The sequence below is a fragment of the Mytilus galloprovincialis genome, chromosome 2, assembly GCF_965363235.1.
Source record: "Mytilus galloprovincialis chromosome 2, xbMytGall1.hap1.1, whole genome shotgun sequence".
In the NCBI taxonomy this organism is placed as follows: domain Eukaryota; kingdom Metazoa; phylum Mollusca; class Bivalvia; order Mytilida; family Mytilidae; genus Mytilus; species Mytilus galloprovincialis.
Genome location: NC_134839.1, coordinates 102,788,938 through 102,808,593, shown reverse-complemented (window position 1 = coordinate 102,808,593; position 19,656 = coordinate 102,788,938). Strand labels below are relative to the sequence as shown.

Here is a 19,656-nt window from a genome sequence, read left to right as displayed (position 1 = left end):
ATCCTTTTTTCATATTTTACGACATATGTCAAATTCACTTCCTGTCATTCTCCGGCTTGTGCCATAATTTTTTAATTTTGCATTTTAAGGTAAAAAAAGAAGCCTTAGAAGGTTTCCAATAAAATGTAGGGGTTATACTATGCAAATAAATATCCTGAATCATACGTTACAATTTTCTTTGAAAAAATGCCGTTTTTGTCATTGAACACAATACAGATAAATTATTCCGTTTAGAAAAATTAATTTCTAACTTCAGAGCGTATTTTTATTTATGTTATTTTGACAGCTCAGTGTGTGACCAACTCAGAAAACCGTCCAGACTATCGCAAAAGTGTTGACTGGCTGAAATGACATTTAGCTGAACGATTTTAAGGTCAAAACGTCTCTAATAAAGCTTCTATCCTGATCTTGAACCTAAGGTCAATATTTAGTTTGACACAACTCAGTCAGCTGGTCTCAATGTGTTTCTTGTTTCTACTCGGTACTGTAGTTTTTCTGAATAATGTCACATTCTATACTTGAGTTCATTTGTTAAGGCGAAGGAATCAGAATTCTTGCTTTCGGGTCGATCCGGCCCCAAGTCGATCCGTCCCACGTCGAACCGGCCCCACGTCAATCCGGCCCACATGTAAAGTCGATCCGGCCCCAATAAGAAAAAATATTTCTAAGGAATAAAAATAAATATATATATTAATTGTAATTCAGAAATGTTTATTATTTTTATTATAATGTTAAAGATGTACGGTAAAAAAAGTAAAAAAGGCCTTTGAAAAATATGTTCTTTAGATGAGTATAAAACAAATAGGTTGATTATGTCTTTATTACAAGTTTTCAAGATAATTGGGTATAATTATATTAAAACGTATATAAAAGAATTCAGGCATCAACATTAATCAGCAGTAATTAGCATTTTCTTGTTGAAAAACAGATTACGTAACTTTTATTAATCAGCATTGGACTGAATTAAGTGATTACGAGTGGCATTACCTTAGTTCACAATCATCAGACAATTGTTGAATAAACAAACCAATTATAGACTAATGATTTGATTAAATAAGTCATTATTATCCATTGGACTGTAAATATTTATTTAGCTATTCTGTGTGTGAACTTAATAAATTAAAATCGCCATGAAATTCAAAGTAAAAGTTATCAGTGAAAATAACTTCATAATTTAAAAATGTAGAAACTGCGATACAACCAGACACAATAACACTAATTTTCGTATGGATTTAAAATAGTTCGTTAATTGGTACTCCAATACTTCACTGACCTGTTGTCACCATCATCGATCGGACACTTTTTTCAAATTTCATTTATACTGTTAAAGTTTGTGACAAATTCCTCCAAAATCTAGTTAATTCATATTTTATTATGGGGCCGGATCGACTTGGGGACGGATCGACGTGGGCCGGATCGACTTGGGCCGGATCGACTTTGGGTCGGATTGACTTGGGGCCGGATCGGTTTGGGGCCGGAACGACCGGATACCGAATTCTTCAGGGCTTAGTGTTTTTTGGAATCGCCCTGAAGTCTTTAAATATTCTCCATTTATATTCACTGTTCTTTTTTTTTCTTAGTATGGGAAAGGCACTGGTGCTGTAGTCATGGTAGTCTGTCTCTTTCTTTGTGCTAGTAGTGTCTGGACATCCTGTGGGATGTTATGTATCTCCAGATTTTTATTTCTTTTTGTTCTTGGTGGTATCTTGTATGGACTAGTGGAGTTTAAAAGTGTTCTGTTCTTTCTTCTTCACCACATTCGCAATTTGAATGTGAAGGATCTGATAGCTGTATTTATTTAATCTATTTTAGCCTGTTCTAAATTCCTACATGAATGATGATTCTCCCTATACATTTTGTAGCTAGGATTAGGATAATCAACATGATCAAGTGGATGGGTCTTACCTACAACTAGAATAAATGCATAAAGTTGTCTCCCAGTTTCGCTTCTAGTCCATCTATTTTGCCATTTAAGTTTTGTTGACATCTTGACAGCACTTTTCACATCTGACATTGTTATGACATTGTGATGGTCATTTAGACTTGAGGCCTCCTGTGTTGCATATTTTGCTAACTGGTCCGCTGTCTTGTTCCCCAGCTATATAAGCATGGCCTGGAATCCAAGATAGGGGAGTTCGTATGCCGCCTCTCAGAAGGGTTCCAATGTTTTCCTAAATGTCTCCTAAAAAAATTTTGGTTTATAGCCAGTGGGTAGCTTGTCAACATTTGTAGTTTATTTTCGTCAAATGTTTTCAATGAAACATATTATGTTCCTATTTATGTTTGAACTTTTTTTTCCCTCACACAATGATAAATGTATTCATATATCCAAGGCCACACTTAACAATATTTTGGTTTGCCCAAACCCTACCGTAAGGTGGAAACAGTGGGTAGGTAGGTAGGCATTTTCTTTTTTTTTTTATTTCGACAGAGAAATTGAAGTGTTTTTAAGTCATGCTATTCTGATTGATTTAAATAAAAAACTTTTTTAAATCAAGGCAATAAAAGATTTTGAGTAGGCAGCTTTTTTCTGGGTAGGTCAGGATAGGGCAAACAAACCTATTCTTTTATATGGCCCAAGGGTCCAGAACGATCAATTTGCCATATAGTACCAAAACTAAAATCTATATGTCCTAAATGACAGATTGCATTGGGATTTGAGACAAATTAACTTTTTTTACAAAAATAATTTTGGTCATTTCTTTCAGATCAGGTTTCTTAATCGTCATTTTGAACTTTTTTTTGTTTTGTTATCACTTTTCTGTAATAAAACTGCCACTCCAGTATAGTGTTATAATCCTGAGGGCCCTCCTAATAACTATATTAATGCATGTCTCTAGGAAATATTGACTAATGATCGCTAATCTCTTTACCTGTGTTTTTAATTCACATCTGACTATTGATCACAAGCTCAGAACTAATATTATAAAGAAATTCCATTATTTAATTACTTTACAGCTAAGACAATTGTCAATTCTTATTTAAAATTAAAAGAAAAAAGTAATATGTCATTGCTAACACAATGCTTTGTTTACTTTGTAATACACATGTGTAAAATTCTATTCCCTGGAAGAGACATTAAATCGTAAATTCTAAATAAAAGAGAGCAGCGATTATCATTAATATTTAAACACTATCAAAGATAAAAATTAAAAAGCCTATAATTTCCTGTCAATTTGATAAACAAAACTAACCCCGGAAATGAGTCTGGAATTACTCATTTTAGTATTGTCGCAAAACATCTGATTTTAATTTTGTCTTCAAAATCTTAAGAAACATGAATTTTATCATTTTGTGTCCTTAAAATCGTGTCATTTTTAAACTTTTGCCTTCCCTGAACTGCTCTTGAAAGATTTTAGAAAAATGATAAGAAAATTCATGAGGTAAATGCGATGCAACAGTTAAAACAAGTTTGTTGATGCTATGAGTATGAGCATACTCAGTAATGTGATTTTGACAATCTTTTTTTGAAAAAGGACACCAACTTTGAGTTGTCTAAAAATGACTGAAATTAGGTAAAAATTTTCTGGATTCTTGCAATTTTAAATGCTTATTTTGCATAGCCATTTTTAATCTTTTTGTGATGACAATGACAACAATACAGTTCTCCGGTGATATCCATACCTCTAAGGTCTATTTGAATATGTTCAAATGAACTGTACATGTTTGTCCAATTTATATAGATATAAGAATATGTGGTATGAGTGCCAATGAGACAACTCTCCATCCAAGTAACAATTTATAAAAGTAAATGGTCTTCAATATGAAGCCTTTGCTCACACCAAACAGCAAGCTATAAAGGGCCCCAACAATAGTTAGTGTAAAACCATTCAAAAGAGAAAAACAATGGTCTAATCTATATAAAAAACAAGAAACACTTATGAACCACATCAGCAAATGACAACTACTGAATATCAGATTCTTTGTAGTTCATATTACAATCATGAATGTATCTACCAATATATCTGCTTCATGTTTTAGATGGCGATTCCAGCAGGTAAAACGCCCATCAGTTACCTTCAGGAATTATGCACCAGAAGAGGCATCACTCCCCAATATGATCTGATGGCTAATGAAGGTGCTGTGCATGAACCAATATTTATCATGAGTGTAACTGTTGGGGATATAGTCTCCACTGGAAAAGGTAATCACAATCAAATAAATGTTGTTATTGTTTTTAATTTTTGTCTGAAAACCAACTAATCAACCAACTTAGCAGTTGTATCAAAAGTACATCTTGAGGACCTTCAAATGTTCAGAAGAGGCCTTAAGCTCAGAAGCAGTAATGTATGATTGTTTACAATATGACTCTCTGTGGACCTGGATAATGATGATATTCATACATTTATATGAATAAGGATAAATTCCTGAGATTTTTTATCAGATTTGTCCCGTTCACTACAAGTTTTACAATTATATGGTGGTTTTTTTTTTGTAACAAGGGTAATTTATCAGGGTATATTGATCCTTTTTTTTTTTAATAAAATAATAAACTGAGTCATTATTTTTTTTCTTACAATATTTTAAGGCATTGATCAATAATGTTTGTTTCATTAATTGATATTTTTTAAGAAGCAAATGTCAAGGTGCCATGTTGCATCACTCAGTTTGATAGTCATTTATAGCATAAAACAGTTATAATATAATTTATTATTTGTAGTAAAAATTGATGGACTAAACATTTTTAACCAGATTTTTGTGTCAAAAATGTTGGTTATTGATTTGGGGATGTACGGCGGGCGGGTGGGCTTCAACCAAATGTTGTCCATGCATTTACTCATGAAGCATTCAACAAACCTTTCAAAATTTTAATATGTTGTTAATGACAACAAAATGGAGGTCAAGTTCAATAATGACGATTTTGACTTTTACCGTTCAGGAGTTACGGTTCTTCAAAGTTTAAAAAATGTTGTGTCCGTGCATTTACTCATGAACCGTACAACCAAACCTTTTAAAATTTTAATATGTTGTTACTGACAACATAACGGAGGTCAAGTTCAATAATGATGATTTTTACTTTAACCTTTCAGGAGTTACGGTTCTTGAAAGTTTAAAAAAATGTCGTGTCCGTGCATTCACTCATGAACCAGTCAACCAAATCTTTTAAAATTTTAATATGTTGTTACTGACAACAAAATGGAGGTCAAGTTCAATAATGACGATTTTGACTTTTACCGTTCAGGAGTTACGGTTCTTGAAAGTTTAAAAAATGTTGTGTCTGTGCATTTACTCATGAACCGTTCAACCAAACCTTTTAAAATTTCCTATTAGGAGTTTTGGTCCTTGTAATGTTGATAAATGCCAGAACACAAATAAATGTTAAAGAATACGGTTTACTGTCATTTTGACAGCTCTTGTTATATGTAAGTTAGTTTGTGTTTGTTTTTATTTACCAAATAATATCTGTTAATTTTCAGGATCAAGCAAAAAGAAGGCTAAGCATGCAGCAGCCCAAGCAGCATTAAACAGAATACTGGGATTACCTAACAATGAAACACCTGAAGTTGTTCCTGAAAAGTCAGTGTACCTAGAAGACAATATTTGAAAGAAATTCACAAATTTGAAATAAGTTGATAAAAGTTTATAAAAAGGCCCTGTAATTTGACTTCAAATTAACATTTTACCCTACACAATGTCTGTTCATCTTTCCAGAACTTCAAATTAACATTTTGCTCTAAACTATATATGTCTTTTCGTCTAATGTTACTATGTCTACCAAGAGAACATTTCATCCTACACAATGTTTCAGAATGCTATTGAAAATGAATTTTCAGACATTAAGAGATCTATTTATGTATATTTTTGTTTTAATTGATTTGGGTATTTTGGTCAGTAATTGATTTACAGATGTAAGGCTTGATAAGAAATGTTTTCTTAGAATTCCTGTCAATCATCTACATTGTCTACATCAGGGTTTCGGCTGGCGGTCGCCATTTTCGCAATTTGCGAAAAAATAATAATTGTGGCGATAAAAATTCGTCATTTGCGAAGGAATTTGGCGAAAGAAATATATAACGATTTATTTTTCTCCATCTACTACTTTACTTTTTTCGATTTTCTCGGACTTTACCCGATCAGACAATACTCGGAATTCACCTTGACCTCATTAAGATTTGGACAGAAAATCAATAATCAGCTGATTGCATTTATAGCTATAGACAACAAAGGACTAATTAATAAAGGTGTTGATTGAATTGTTTGTAAAAATGATATGGTTAAATGGTTTCCGATAAATGTCACATTCAGAATTGTTTTACCACTTTGCGACGCACGTGTTTGGAGCAAACTTTTGACGTCTCCTCTCCTTTTAAAGATAGTTTAAAAAAGAAAGCTGTTGCTGTGACGAAAAATGTTCAAAATCAGAATTAATCTCCGATTTAAAACTATAATTATCCTTTGACTTTAATACAGGTAATTGAGTAGGTAGACTACTTTAAAGTCGTTTGAGTGACACGCGTGTTTCAAGCATAGTTTAACGGATCAACCTTTTCATTTACGATGGTCAAGAAAAAAAACCAGTCGTTATGAAGAAATCTATCCAAAAGGTTGCGAACAACCCCTCGAATGAGAGTAACCCTTCAATGTAATGACTACACATGAAATGAGGGATCAATTTCATGTGATAAAATCTTTTGTCTTGTTGTACAAACCACTTCTTTACTATAGTACAAAAGGGCACATCCTGCATTTTTTTCTTTTAAAGAAACTTTCCTTACGAACTATACTGGTATTATATAATCAAAACATATCCATTAATTTTGTTATATTCCAGGACTTATACCTTCTTTATTATTAAAATTATAGTGGCCCCTCATTTAGAAAAGTTTTAAGTTAAAAAAAAAATTGTTGTTTTAAAGTAAATGTTTAGTGTATATTCATTAAAATGTTCACTCTAAAATAAGTTTGAGAGAAAAATCATAGACACAATAGGGCAAAATCATCTTATTTAAGGGAGGGGGGGGGGGGGTTAAAAAAAGTTAAATTCTAAATGAAAAATATAGTTTTGTTACTTGGCGAAAAAAATAATAAAGTGGCGAAAAATATATTATTTTGGCGAAAGAGGTGGCGAAAAAAATAATTGACCCAGGGGAAACCCTGTCTACATCAAACAATAATTCATCAAATCAGCATATCGATGTCGTCATTTATCAGTTGTGCTAAAATTTGTTTCAGGTAAAAAAAAATGTGGAAAGCAAACTGTAATATGAATTTAAAGATTTTGAAAAGTAAATAAGATAACTCAACATTTTTCCATAAAATTTTGTTTTTTGTTTTTTTCAGTGACACTAGCAAAAATGACGAAGATGGTCCAGGGAACCCAGTAGGTGAACTACAGGAGTTTACTCAGAAACGTCTCCTGAAACCACCTGTGTATGAGTTCTCCAGTGATATGGGACCACCACATGCAAGGGAGTTTTCGTGCTCAGTTAAACTTGGAAAATACTCTGAGAAAGGTAAGAGTTTAGTGCAAAAATACTCAACTAAGAATATCCCTTTTGCCCCTTTTTTTTTGTTGAGCCTGCGACTTTTGTTGCAGAAAGCTTGACATAGGAATAGTGATCTGGCGGCGGCATTAGCTAACTTCTTATAAGCTTTATATTTTAGAAGGTGGAAGACCTTGATGCTGCATACTTTGTATATAGATGCCTCATGTTACGAAGTTTCCGTTAGTCACATGTCCAATGTCCTGGACCTTATTTACATGGTTCAATGACTACTTGAAAAAAAGTTAAGATTTTTTGTAATGTTAAATTCTCTCTTATTATAAGTAGTAGGATAACTAAATTTGATATGTGCGTACCTTGCAAGGTCCTCTTGCCCGTCAAGACAGTTTTCACTTGACCTCAACCTTTTTTCATGGATCAGTGAACAAGGTTTAGTTTTGGTGGTCAAGTCCATATCTCAGATACTATAAGCAATAGGTCTAGTATATTGGGTGTATGGAAGGACTGTAAGGTGTACATGTCCAACTGGCATGTGTCAACTGACCTTGACCTGCAATTGGTCTACTATAATTGGTGTATGGAATTAATGATTGCAAGGTGTACATATCTAGATGGCAGGTGTCATCTGATCTTGACATCATTTTCATGGTTCAGTGGTCAAAATTAAGTTTTGTCGAGCCTGCGACTTGTCATAGAAAGCTCGACATAGGGATAGTGATCTGGTGGCGGCGGCGTTAGCTAACTTTTTAAAAACTTTATATTTAAGAAGGTGAAAGACCTGGATGCTTCATACTTTGTATATGGATGCCTCATGTTATGAAGTTTCCATCAGTCACATGTCCCATGTTCTTGACCTCATTTTCATGGTTCAGTGACTACTTGAAAAAAAGTTCTGATTTTTTGTAATGTTGAAATCTCTCTTATTATAAGTAATCAGTGACTACTTGAAAAAAGTTCTGATTTTTTGTAATGTTGAAATCTCTCTTATTATAAGTAATCAATAACTATGTTTGGTATGTGCATATCTTGTAAGGTACTCATGCCCATCAGACAGTTTTCACTTGACCTCGACCTCATTTCATGGATCAGTGAACAAGGTTAAGTTTTGGTGGTCAAGTCCATATCTGAGATACTATAAGCAATAGGTCTGGTATATTCAGTGTATGGAAGCACTGTAAGGTGTACATGTCCATCTGGCAGGTGTCATCTGACCTTGGTCTGTTTTTCTTATACTGTATGCAATGATTGTAAGGTGTACATGTCTAGCTGGCAGGTGTTATCTGACCTTGACCTCATTTTCATGGTTCAGTGGTCAAAGTTAAGTTTTTTGTCGAGCCTGCAACTTTTGTTGCAGAAAGCTCGACATAGGGATAGTGATCCGGGGGCGGTGGCTGCGGCGGCGGCGGTGTTAGCTAACTTCTTAAAAGCTTTATATTTTAGAAGGTAGAAGACTTGGATGCTTCATACTTTGTATATACATATGTAGATACCTCATGTTACGAAGTTTCCGTCAGTCAAATGTCCAATGTCCTTGACCTCATTTTCATGGTTCAGTGACCACTTGAAAAAAATGTTCAGATTTTTTGTAATGTTGAAATCTCTCTTATTATAAGTAATAGGATAACTATATTTGATATGTGCGTACCTTGCAAGGTCCTCATGTCTGTCAGACAGTTTTCACTTGACCTTGACCTCATTTCATGGATCAGTGAACAAGGTTAAGTTTTGGTGGTCAAGTCCATATCTCAGATACTATAAGCAATAGGGCTAGTATATTCGGTGTATGGAAGGACTGTAATGTGTACATGTCCAACTGGCAGGTGTCATCTGACCTTGACCTCATTTTCATGGTTCAGTGGTTATAGTTAAATTTTTGTGTTTTGGTCTGTTTTTCTCATACTGTATGCAATAGGTCTACTATATTTGTTGTATGGAATGATTGTCAGGTGTACATGTCTAGCGGGCAGATGTCATGTGACCTTGACCTCATTTTCATGGTTCAGTGGTCAAAGTTAAGTTTTTGAGTTTTGGTCTTTTTATCTAATACTATATTCCATAGGTCAACTATATTTGGTGTATGGAAATATTTTATGATCATTATGTCAGTCGTGCAGGTTTTATTTGACCGTGACCTCATTTTCACGGTTCATTGCACAGTGTTAAGTTTTTGTGGTTTGGTCTATTTTTCTTAAACTATAAGTAATAGGTCAACTATATATATGTTGTATAGAAGCATTGTTAGCTGTACATGTCTGCCTGGCATGGTTCATCTGACCTTGACCTCATTTTCAAGGTTCATTGGTCTTTGTTTTGTTATCTTGGTTAATGTTAAGTTTATGTGACAGTTGTAATAAAGCTTAACTTTATACTTAGGACTATCAACATAATATCAATAATTAGTATAGAAGGCGAGACATTTCAGCGTGTGCACTCTTGTTGAGGTTTAGTCTTTCTTTCTAATACTATATGCAATAGGTCAACTATATTTGGTGCTTGGAAATATTTTATTATCTACATGTCAGTCACGCAGGTTTTATTTGACCTTGACCTCTTTTCATGGTTCATTGCTCAGTGTTAAGTTTTTGTGTTTTGGTCAGTTTTTCTTAATCTATAAGCAATAGGTCAACTAAATTTGTTGTATGGAAGAATTGTTAGCTGTAAATGCCTAACTGGCATGGTTCATCTAACCTTGATATCATTTTTATGGTTCAAAGGTCAATGTTTAGATTTCTTGGTTTATATCAAGTTAATGTGACAGTTGTAATAAAGCTTTATATTTAGGACTATCATCATAATATGAATGATTAGTGAAGAAGGCGAGACATTTCAGTGTGTGCACTCTTGTTGAGTTTTAGTCTTTTTTTCTTATACTATATGCAATAGATCTACTATATTAAATTGGTGTATGGAAAAAGTTTTATGATCTATATGTCAATCACACAGGTTTTATTTGACCTTGACCTCATTTTCACGGTTCATTGCTCAGTGTTAAGTTTTTGTGTTTTTGGTCTGTTTTTTCTTAAACTATAGGCAATAGGTCAACTATATATGTTGCAAGAAGAATTGTTAGCTATACATGTCTGCCTGGCATGGTTCATCTAACCTTGACCTCATGTTCATGGTTCATTGGTCAATGTTTATTTTTTTTTGTTTATGTTAAATTTGTGTGACAGTTGTAATAAAGATTTATATTTAGGACTATCAACATAATATCATTGATTAGTAAAGAAGGTGAGACATTTCAGTGTGTGCACTCTTGTTTATATGTTATATGATCTCTCCAGATTCCAAGTTATTTTTTTTTTATATATAAAGGTATAGAAGGGAAAATTAGTAATGTACAATATAGTGTTTACATGGTATATGACTTGCGGAAAGAACAATGTATAAAACACCACCTTAACCATTTACCACCAAGTTTTCACATGTAATTTGGTCATATATGGTAAAAAGTGGAACCAAACAGCCCAAATTTTAAATTAATACATTGGCATAAATAATTTAAATTTTACTCCAAATCTATATGATAATGCTCTTTTAAATATTTAAAAAATTAAATAAAAATGCAAAATATCATTTTGAAAAAGGTGATAGGAAATTATGATTGCATTTTATCATCAGCTTATACTGTTTGAAGCAGTAATCAGAAGTTGATTAAATTTCAGTACAAGGTGTACATGTTGTTTTATTGTGACTTCTGCTCTCAACCTATTGCAACTTTTTCAAAATTCTAACCAAATTGCAATTTGTTTTATTAAACCTAACTGTTCAACTGGACAGAAAGAAATTTGAACAAACTGCTCAGTTAGTTTTCCAAAAGAAAAAATTAAATTCAGCTTAGTTTGGAAATTTTTATAGCAATTCAAAATTACTACCTATCACCTTTAGTATGGTAATGACTATATTATATCTATACAAACTGTTAGACTAATTTTTTCACATCAACATATAAGTGGAATTAAATATCTTACAGGATTGCAAGTATACTTTATTATATCACCTTGCACTTTCACAACTTGACAGGGTTTCTACAGCAGTTTGGTCAAACTTCTGACCAGTTGAACAGTTTGATTTTATAAAACAAATTGCAATTTAGTCAGAATTTTGAGAGAAATTCAAACAGTCAAGTCACAGTAATATACAAAAAACTTATAACCCTCCATCAGAGATCAAATGACATACAAGTTAACAAGTCACTGTACAGCCTTAAACAATGAGCAAAAACCACACCACAAAGTCAACTATATAAGGCCCCAAAATGACAAATATAAACAATTAAAAAGGGATACGTAACAGCCTTCATTTGTGAAGATAGCTGATCAAATGAAACACATGCCAGCATTGATGATGCTTAAGAAAAGTACACACATCTAGAAGTTTTAAAACACTGCAGTTTAATTTTTTTTTAAATGCAGTGAAAAAAGTTTGAAAAGTTTGTGAAATTAAAATTTTTTATGAAAAGGGTTTTGACAAGTTGGAAAATGGCTTTTGATGACATTTGGCTTTGATTATTTTTAAGCACTTTTGTAATGACAAATTTAATAATTAGAATAATGATAACAATAGTGTTTACATTTTCTCTGCAGGAACAGGACGATCTAAAAAGGAAGCTAAAAGGGCAGCTGCTTTGGCCATGTTGACACATATAAGATCATTGACACAGGACGGAGAAGAACAGGCAGTAATTGAAGAGGAGGAGGAGGAAGACGACATCCTCCTGGTAAATCTTAAATCCTAAGAAGACCTTTATCAGGACTTAAGGATCCGGTGTTTTTCAGTTTTTAAGTTTGGGATTTTCGGGATTGACCCTTTCTGAATGTCGGGATTTTAATTTAATCAAATTCTGGACCTTGGGATTTCGTGTTTTTAAGCCTAGGATTTTGGGATCGTGACCCCTTCTACACCCCCCCCCCCCCCCCAAATGCTCTTGCTTCTTGTAATGAAAATAAAACAGATTAGGGGGTGGTTAGACAACAGTTATTCCAACTATGATTAGCGATTAGGGGGTGGTTAGACAACAGTTATTCCAACTTTGATTAGCATATATATGACAATCAACAGCTATAAGCATGGGTAGTACATGTACGTTAATTCTTTGACAATTAGCAGATGACCATTTATTTTTCATCAAAGAAATATGTTAGCAATTCTTTGAAAACTTATAAGTTGATAAGATGATGGATGACAAAATGATATTTAACAGAATTCCAACATCATGAACATAAGATGAATTCTTGTTGAAAAAAAATTATAAGATAACTCTTACATTTTTGAAGATCTAAGTTTGTTTCGAAAATTGTTTAATTTGAACCATGAAATCAACCTATTTTTTGTATCCTCAATACTCATAAAAAATGTATATCCATGAATACAATCGAAAATCATGGCATTTAAATGAAATTAGCTCATCAGTTATAGCTTACAGTGGTATGTTATGAAAAATTATATTAATTTTATTTCATAAATTATTTATAGAGATTTCAGTGGTATGAAATGAAATATAATATTACTTTTATTTCATAAATTATTTAACATCAACATTAATTGATCCTGTCTATCATATTGAATATGATATACCAGATAGAATTATGTTGGGGTTATATTTGTTTATACATATGCCTAATACACCTTCATAACATGTACTTTCCATTGAATGAAGTTTTAATGAGTTAAAATTTATATCTTAATATAAAGTGTACTCTTAAGAGCCTATTGTTTGACAAGTTTGTTATTTTTCCACCAGAGTGCCACAGAACTGAGGCAGTCATACACAGCTCTGAAAGAGGGGAAGAAACGTGTTCCTATTCCAGCTGCCAAACAAAACAAAGAAATACAACAGTTTTACAACAAGATTGCCAAAGTTGACAAGAAAAATGGCAAAATAAAAAATGCTTCGCTCACTGCCCCTTCAACAAACTACTGTCAGATGTTACAGGAGATTGCTGAAGCTCAAAGATTTGAAGTCAATTATTTAGACATAGAGGAAACTAGTCATTCAGGTAGGCTGTGAAGGATTTCTGAACATAACTTTAGTTACAAATGGGAAAAGTTGGACAATGAAATAAATGTCCGTGCAATAATGTAAACTGAAATTTAAGAAAACAAAACTACTCAATTTCACAAAGTCTTGAAAGTCAATATGGGATTGTCTATGAAAAAATCCAGCATATCAAGATGACCCCAATAATAAAAAGTGACTTCACCTTTATTATTTCTTCAATAATAAATACTTACAAAAGAGATCAGAAGTAGATATAACAGACCTTAAATTGCTGTCCTTGCTATTATTTACATGGCTTATTGTGTCACAGTAATGTACTGGTTTCATTCTTTTATTATCCTTTTGAAATGTATAAATAAACATATGAAGATGTATGATTGCCAATGAGACAATTCTCCACCGAGACCAAATGACAAAAAAGTTAAGATAACTTTCTAATAAATCTACCAGTACCCATTTTCCTAGAACCTTTGAGTAAAGTTTTATAATAAGGTGATTAAATATTGAAAGTTGTCACATTAACCCTTTAACCCCCAATCCCGCCTGTAGGCGTGATGGCAACAACCATTCTTTGATGGCCCGTATGAACCCTCCATACTTTTTTTTAACTGCCCTACCTGAACTCTCATGATAGCAGGGACTACAACCAAGCAGTTCATGGTCCATAAACTCTTCTCAGACGTCTGTTTATGAAAATATGGCACTTTAAAGCCGTTTAAAAGTTCAAAATTGGAAAAACGTGAAAAGTATCCAAAATCAGGTGGGGGTGGGCATCTTTTGATGGCCACTACGTAACTTGTAGTCATTGTAGGTATAAACTATTATCGTAAATGCATGCATAGGTGGTATAGGAACACAAAGAGGTATAATATGGCCAATAAGAATCTAGTCTGTAAAATATGTCACCGTTTTGTCAAAAATTCTTAAAAACGGACATTTAGGCAGACCTGACTTGACAATAATAATTCGCCAGCAAGACACTTAAGTCCCATATACTCCCAGTTAGCATGAATAGACTGCTGTAACTATAGGGTAATACTTGAATGACAACACAGTCTGGTCAATGTTCACCTCTCAAGGTCGTTTTAAAATTGGAAAATAGACGGAAAATGACCATTTTTCAGTGGGGGTGGGTTCAAACCCACGAGAAAATCTTACACCTCCCACCCTACCCCCCACCCATGCCATCTGCCCCCAAATTTCAATACATAGTTAAATAGATGAGCATCAGTTACAGCATCAAGAGTCTGCTGATTTGCATATAATTTGCATATGATTGCAAATTTTCGAAAATTGCCTGATTTTCCAGAAATCACTTGGGGGCGAATGAGTTAAAAAGAATTTTGTGAAAATGGAGATGAGAATTTTAAAATATGGGGGAAAAAATTGTGTTACATGTAATAAAGTATATACACTAGAGACAGTTTATACAATTACTATAGATAAGTGTAGTCCTCAGCAGTAGAAAAATATGTCAAATTCTAAGTCAGTCTGAAAAATTGTGTAAATTTTAATTGAGATTACCAAAGGTCTGCTATGAATACCAAGTACATGACAATAATAAACAAAACTGTATCAAAGTGTACATGAAATAATTAATTCAAAATACTTTCCCTGTTGGTATGAAATCATCCCATCCTAAACTATACAGTTTTGAGATATTTTATAGAGATGGCAAAAAGAAGTTGAAAGATAACATATAGGTGTATGTGTGTATTCTATTTATTTGCCATTATTCCGTGTGTTGTAGATATATTATTTTGTTGTATTATTTTAGGATTAAGACAGTGTCTTGTCCAGTTATCAACATTGCCAGTAGCTGTTCTACACGGGTCAGGCCAGAATATTTATGATGCTCATGCTCATGCAGCCCACAATGCATTGCAATATCTCAAACTTATGATCAAATCATAGCGATGAAACCCAGGTTGTCCCATAGCCTCACTGTGGATAAATAATGTCTTTTGTTATTGCTGTGCTTATTTACCTTGTTACTGCTTTATGAAAGAATTTTGTGTTGATATTTTATCTTTTATAATGCATGCCATGAAATGACTTATGAACTTATGGAGAAGGTGAAAGATATGTATAGGAAAACAATCTTTTAGCTCCCACAACTACATGCAAAAAGTTGAAACATATTGTTGTAAAACATTATTGGGTAGAAAGTAGTGTTTCAACTAGGATATATCAACTCAAAAACATACATTATGTATATATAAATTAAATTATTATAAATTTCATTATTTTTTATGTGCTATACATTTCTTGGCTTGAAAAGAAAACAGAAAATTTCAATCTTTTGAAAGTTTGGCTATTGTGTCCTTTGAAAAAATAAAGGAAACTGTTTTTGAATTGTAGTTGAATTATTTCAGAATATCCTATTTCAAATTTTTTATGCTATTTGTACTCAAGTTTTAATACATAGACTTAATATTTCTTAGGTTGTGTTTAGAATTGCTTTTTAGCATAAATATTTTTTACATTTCATATTTTTTTAGGTATTTTGTCAGAAAATAATTCATGTATATACATGTATATGCAAAAAAGTTTGTTATTGTTTCTTGTGCATTTTAAAGTTTGTACATTCTTTGCTAGCCTTTAATACATTGTATCATTCTTATTCTTGTAGATATGTTTCTCTAATTCTTTGGAAAAATATCCCTTTCCGAACCCATTGTATAAAAAAAATTTAATCAACGTGTGGTTGCCGGTGATCTCAGAAGATGATTGGCTGAGTCAAAGGGTTATAACCTTTCTCAGCTCCCTGAAATGATCAAAATGTTCTAACAGGTGTTAATGAAATTGACAACTTCGTGGAAAGTGGAAGGCACTCGAAGGGGATTTTGGTTTAGAAAAAAGGAAATTTATCTTTTAATCATTAGAGAAACAGATTATTACATAGTAACGCGTGGATTATTAGATTTATCCAATCTTGATAGTTAAATTATAAATTTTAAAGTCCTCGCCGAGGCTCGGACTTTAAAATTGATAACTTAACTATCTCGATTGGATAAATTCGATAATCCACTTGTATCAATGTAATAATCTATATGTATCTATATAATCAGGCGAGTTTATTTACATATTACAGTAGACATTTCATTGACCATCAATTTTTGCTCAAGTATGTTGAGATAATGAAGAAATCAAATGTTTACAGTACTTATAAATGGAGGGATTGAATATCGTTTGTATTGCTTTATTAAGTTCATGTGGAAGAATTTAAATTAAAACTTATTTATTGTGTAGTATAGAAAAGTCTCATGGTGCTGAATTCATGATAAAATAAATTTAGATCATTTTATCATCAACTGGCCATATTTACAAATATGCAGTTCATTCATTGTATAAATTTTACAAATATTTCAAGTTGTTTTTTTAAAAGGGCATTTTAATTTTGTGTAATAAATTGTTTTGATTAAATGTCATATTAGAGCTCAGGTAAAGAGACATGTTTAAATGATAAACCAATATGATTAAAAGGAGTTGTGGTATATATATCAATGAGACAACAACTTACAACTCAAATAATTAATTATGCATCCATTGATATTTTTTATCACAACTAGTCTTTAATTTGTCCTCTATTTTTAGAGCATATGCATAAATACTTATCTTTTATATTACACTGATTTTTGTCTGTCTCCATTTAGGTCCAAAAACTCTATGACTGAAATTTCACACTTTTACCTAGACAGACTTTTTCAAAGTTTTGCATTTATTTAGTTCCTAATTAAGAAGTCAAACGCAACTTTTAAAGGGAGGGCATTAATTATGTTTTACACACTAACCATTTAGTTTGAAGACATTCATAACTTTCTCAAATTTAACATTTGGGTTAACATTAGAGCCAAACCCTTACTTAAACATTTATGCAAAAGTAAAAATCTGTTTTTCGCTATATGCTACATAATGAATTGTTATTAATTCAGTTAGTAATAACAAAAAATCCCCTTCTCTATTGCAGTGTCTGTTTTTTAAACTATCTTTGTCAATAAGTCATTTAGTAGCCAAAACATTTTAATTTATTTCTTGAAAAGACTTGGTTTAGATACATTGAGTAATTAAAAAAGTTTTTTACAGGAGCATTTTATTTTTGAAAATATATGTATCTCCCATCATTTAGAATTTAGAAAATGGTCTCAAAATGATTTTTTTTTAGAACACATGCATATATAACTGAAAACAATCTCCTCTGAATGAATCGAGTATTTTTTTATCTTGTTGCTTGTAGATTGCTACCAGCATTGCTGATCCATTGTTTTGTATTATTATATATTAATGTAAATTATTTGTACTTTATGCTATTAAGCAGTATTTACATAGTAACTACTTGATGTAATATTCTGAGTCTTAGATCTTTGTAGTATATCTGGTATATGGGTACCAGTGTTAACAATGATCCAAGGTTCAGTGCTTTACACATAAACATGTTTGTTGTATATTTAACATGAGTGAGGTTATGTCATATCCTGGGAAGAAGGAGATTTTTTTCTATGTTGTTATGTAATAAATGTTAAAAAAATTTAGCCTGTTTTATATTTATATATTTTCCTTACACCCATATTATAGGATCAATGCAGGGGCAACACAACACAAGTGTGAACCAAATTTAGCGATGACATACGTTTTGACCTAATTGAGAAGTCAAGATGAAATTAATTAACATTGTTATTAAGGAAGCCCTAGGGTGGATCCAGTGATTTTTAGAAAGGGGGGAGGGGGGGTTTCCAACCATATGTCCCAATTCAAAAGCATTGATCATTAAAGAGTTCCAAACCTCAGAACCCCTCCCCAATCTGTCAATGAGCCCATGTACAGTTACTTGTAACCTTCCTTTACTAGGATATAGTTTGTGCAGTTCTGGATCTATTAATGAGCTTATGTATAGTTACACGGAACCTTCCTTTACTATGATAGTGTTCAGATAATCATCAATAATCTGTTTTTCAGTGAAATCAGTAAAAATGAAAATAAGAAGGTCAGATTTGGTGCCAAATTAGCCTCCACATGAATTATACATCCAATAAAATGTGTAAAGTTACTGTTAGATCTATGAACTACAATAAAACATCCATATACTGGTTTGAAACATTGGTTCAGGGAAAATACAGCTTTGTAGAGATGATGAATTGGATTAAAATTGAGATCCTACGGATGCAATTGCAATAATAAAGAGCATAGCATTAGCCCAACAGTAGACTAGAAACTATATAATATGTCAAGTTCACCAGAGTCTTTTCAAATTTTGTTTTGCCAGCTTCTTTTAATACTACAAAACAGATTACAATCTAGGGAGGGCATACAGTATTTGTATAAAGATTTATAATTCAGTTAGAAGAGCTTGTATGCAATGCCTTGTGTTCCTTAAGAAAATTCCAACATTGATATGTCCATACTTGACATCATTTTCATTGTTCAGCGACTGTTTGAAATAAAATAAGAGACTCGCTTATATGAGTAGTAGAATAACTACATGTATATTTGGTTTATGGGTTCATTGTCCTTTAGACAAGATTTACCTGACCTTGACCTCATTTCATATACTAGTATTAACAAGCATGTTGTTTATGTGGTTGTCAATATATGGAATATTGAAGCAATAGGTCAACTGTATTTATTTTCTAGAATGATTCATTGTAAGGTCTGTGTATGTGTTAGAAGAACTGGGCTGCTCTGACCTTGACCTCATTTTCATGGTTCATTGGTCAATGTTAAGTTTTGAGTTGTGTGGGTTGTAAATGATTGTACGGTGTATATGTCTGTCTAACAGATTTTATTTGACATTTACCTCACTTTCATGGTTGGTTGGTCCATGTTCCATTTTCTTGGTTTTTGTTAATCAGATTCTACAATCACAGCCAGGTCAACTATTATTGGCTTATGGAATGATTGATATTTGAACAATGCTATCTGTCCTGGATCGTCTCATCTTTACATCAGTTTCATGGTTCATTAGTCAATGTTCAATTTTCTTGGTCATTTCCGTTTCTTAAATGATCTCAGATACTATAAGCAATTATAGGTCAACTATAATCGGTGTACGAATGATTTCAGGGTGTTCATGTTGGTCTCATTTGTGTGGTTCATTGGTCATTTTCCTAATTGGGTCTGTTTGTCAGATACTATAAGCAATAGTCTTAACTATATTTAGTGTATGTTATGTAACTCAATCATAAGTACAGAAGCAAGTCGAACCGCTTTTAG

General features: G+C 32.5%; 1 protein-coding gene across 1 annotated transcript; it reads left to right on the top strand.

Annotated features, from left to right (window-relative positions):
* Window positions 1–33: 33 nt before the first annotated feature.
* Window positions 34–17,978, top strand: LOC143065184 (protein Loquacious-like). Its single transcript, XM_076238604.1, has 7 exons — window positions 34–89; window positions 3,982–4,144; window positions 5,418–5,517; window positions 7,282–7,454; window positions 12,032–12,165; window positions 13,189–13,444; window positions 15,224–17,978. Exons 2-7 carry the CDS (start codon window positions 3,982–3,984, stop codon window positions 15,358–15,360), a joined length of 963 nt encoding a protein of 320 aa, XP_076094719.1. The 5' UTR covers window positions 34–89; the 3' UTR covers window positions 15,361–17,978.
* The last annotated feature ends 1,678 nt before the right edge of the window (window positions 17,979–19,656 follow it).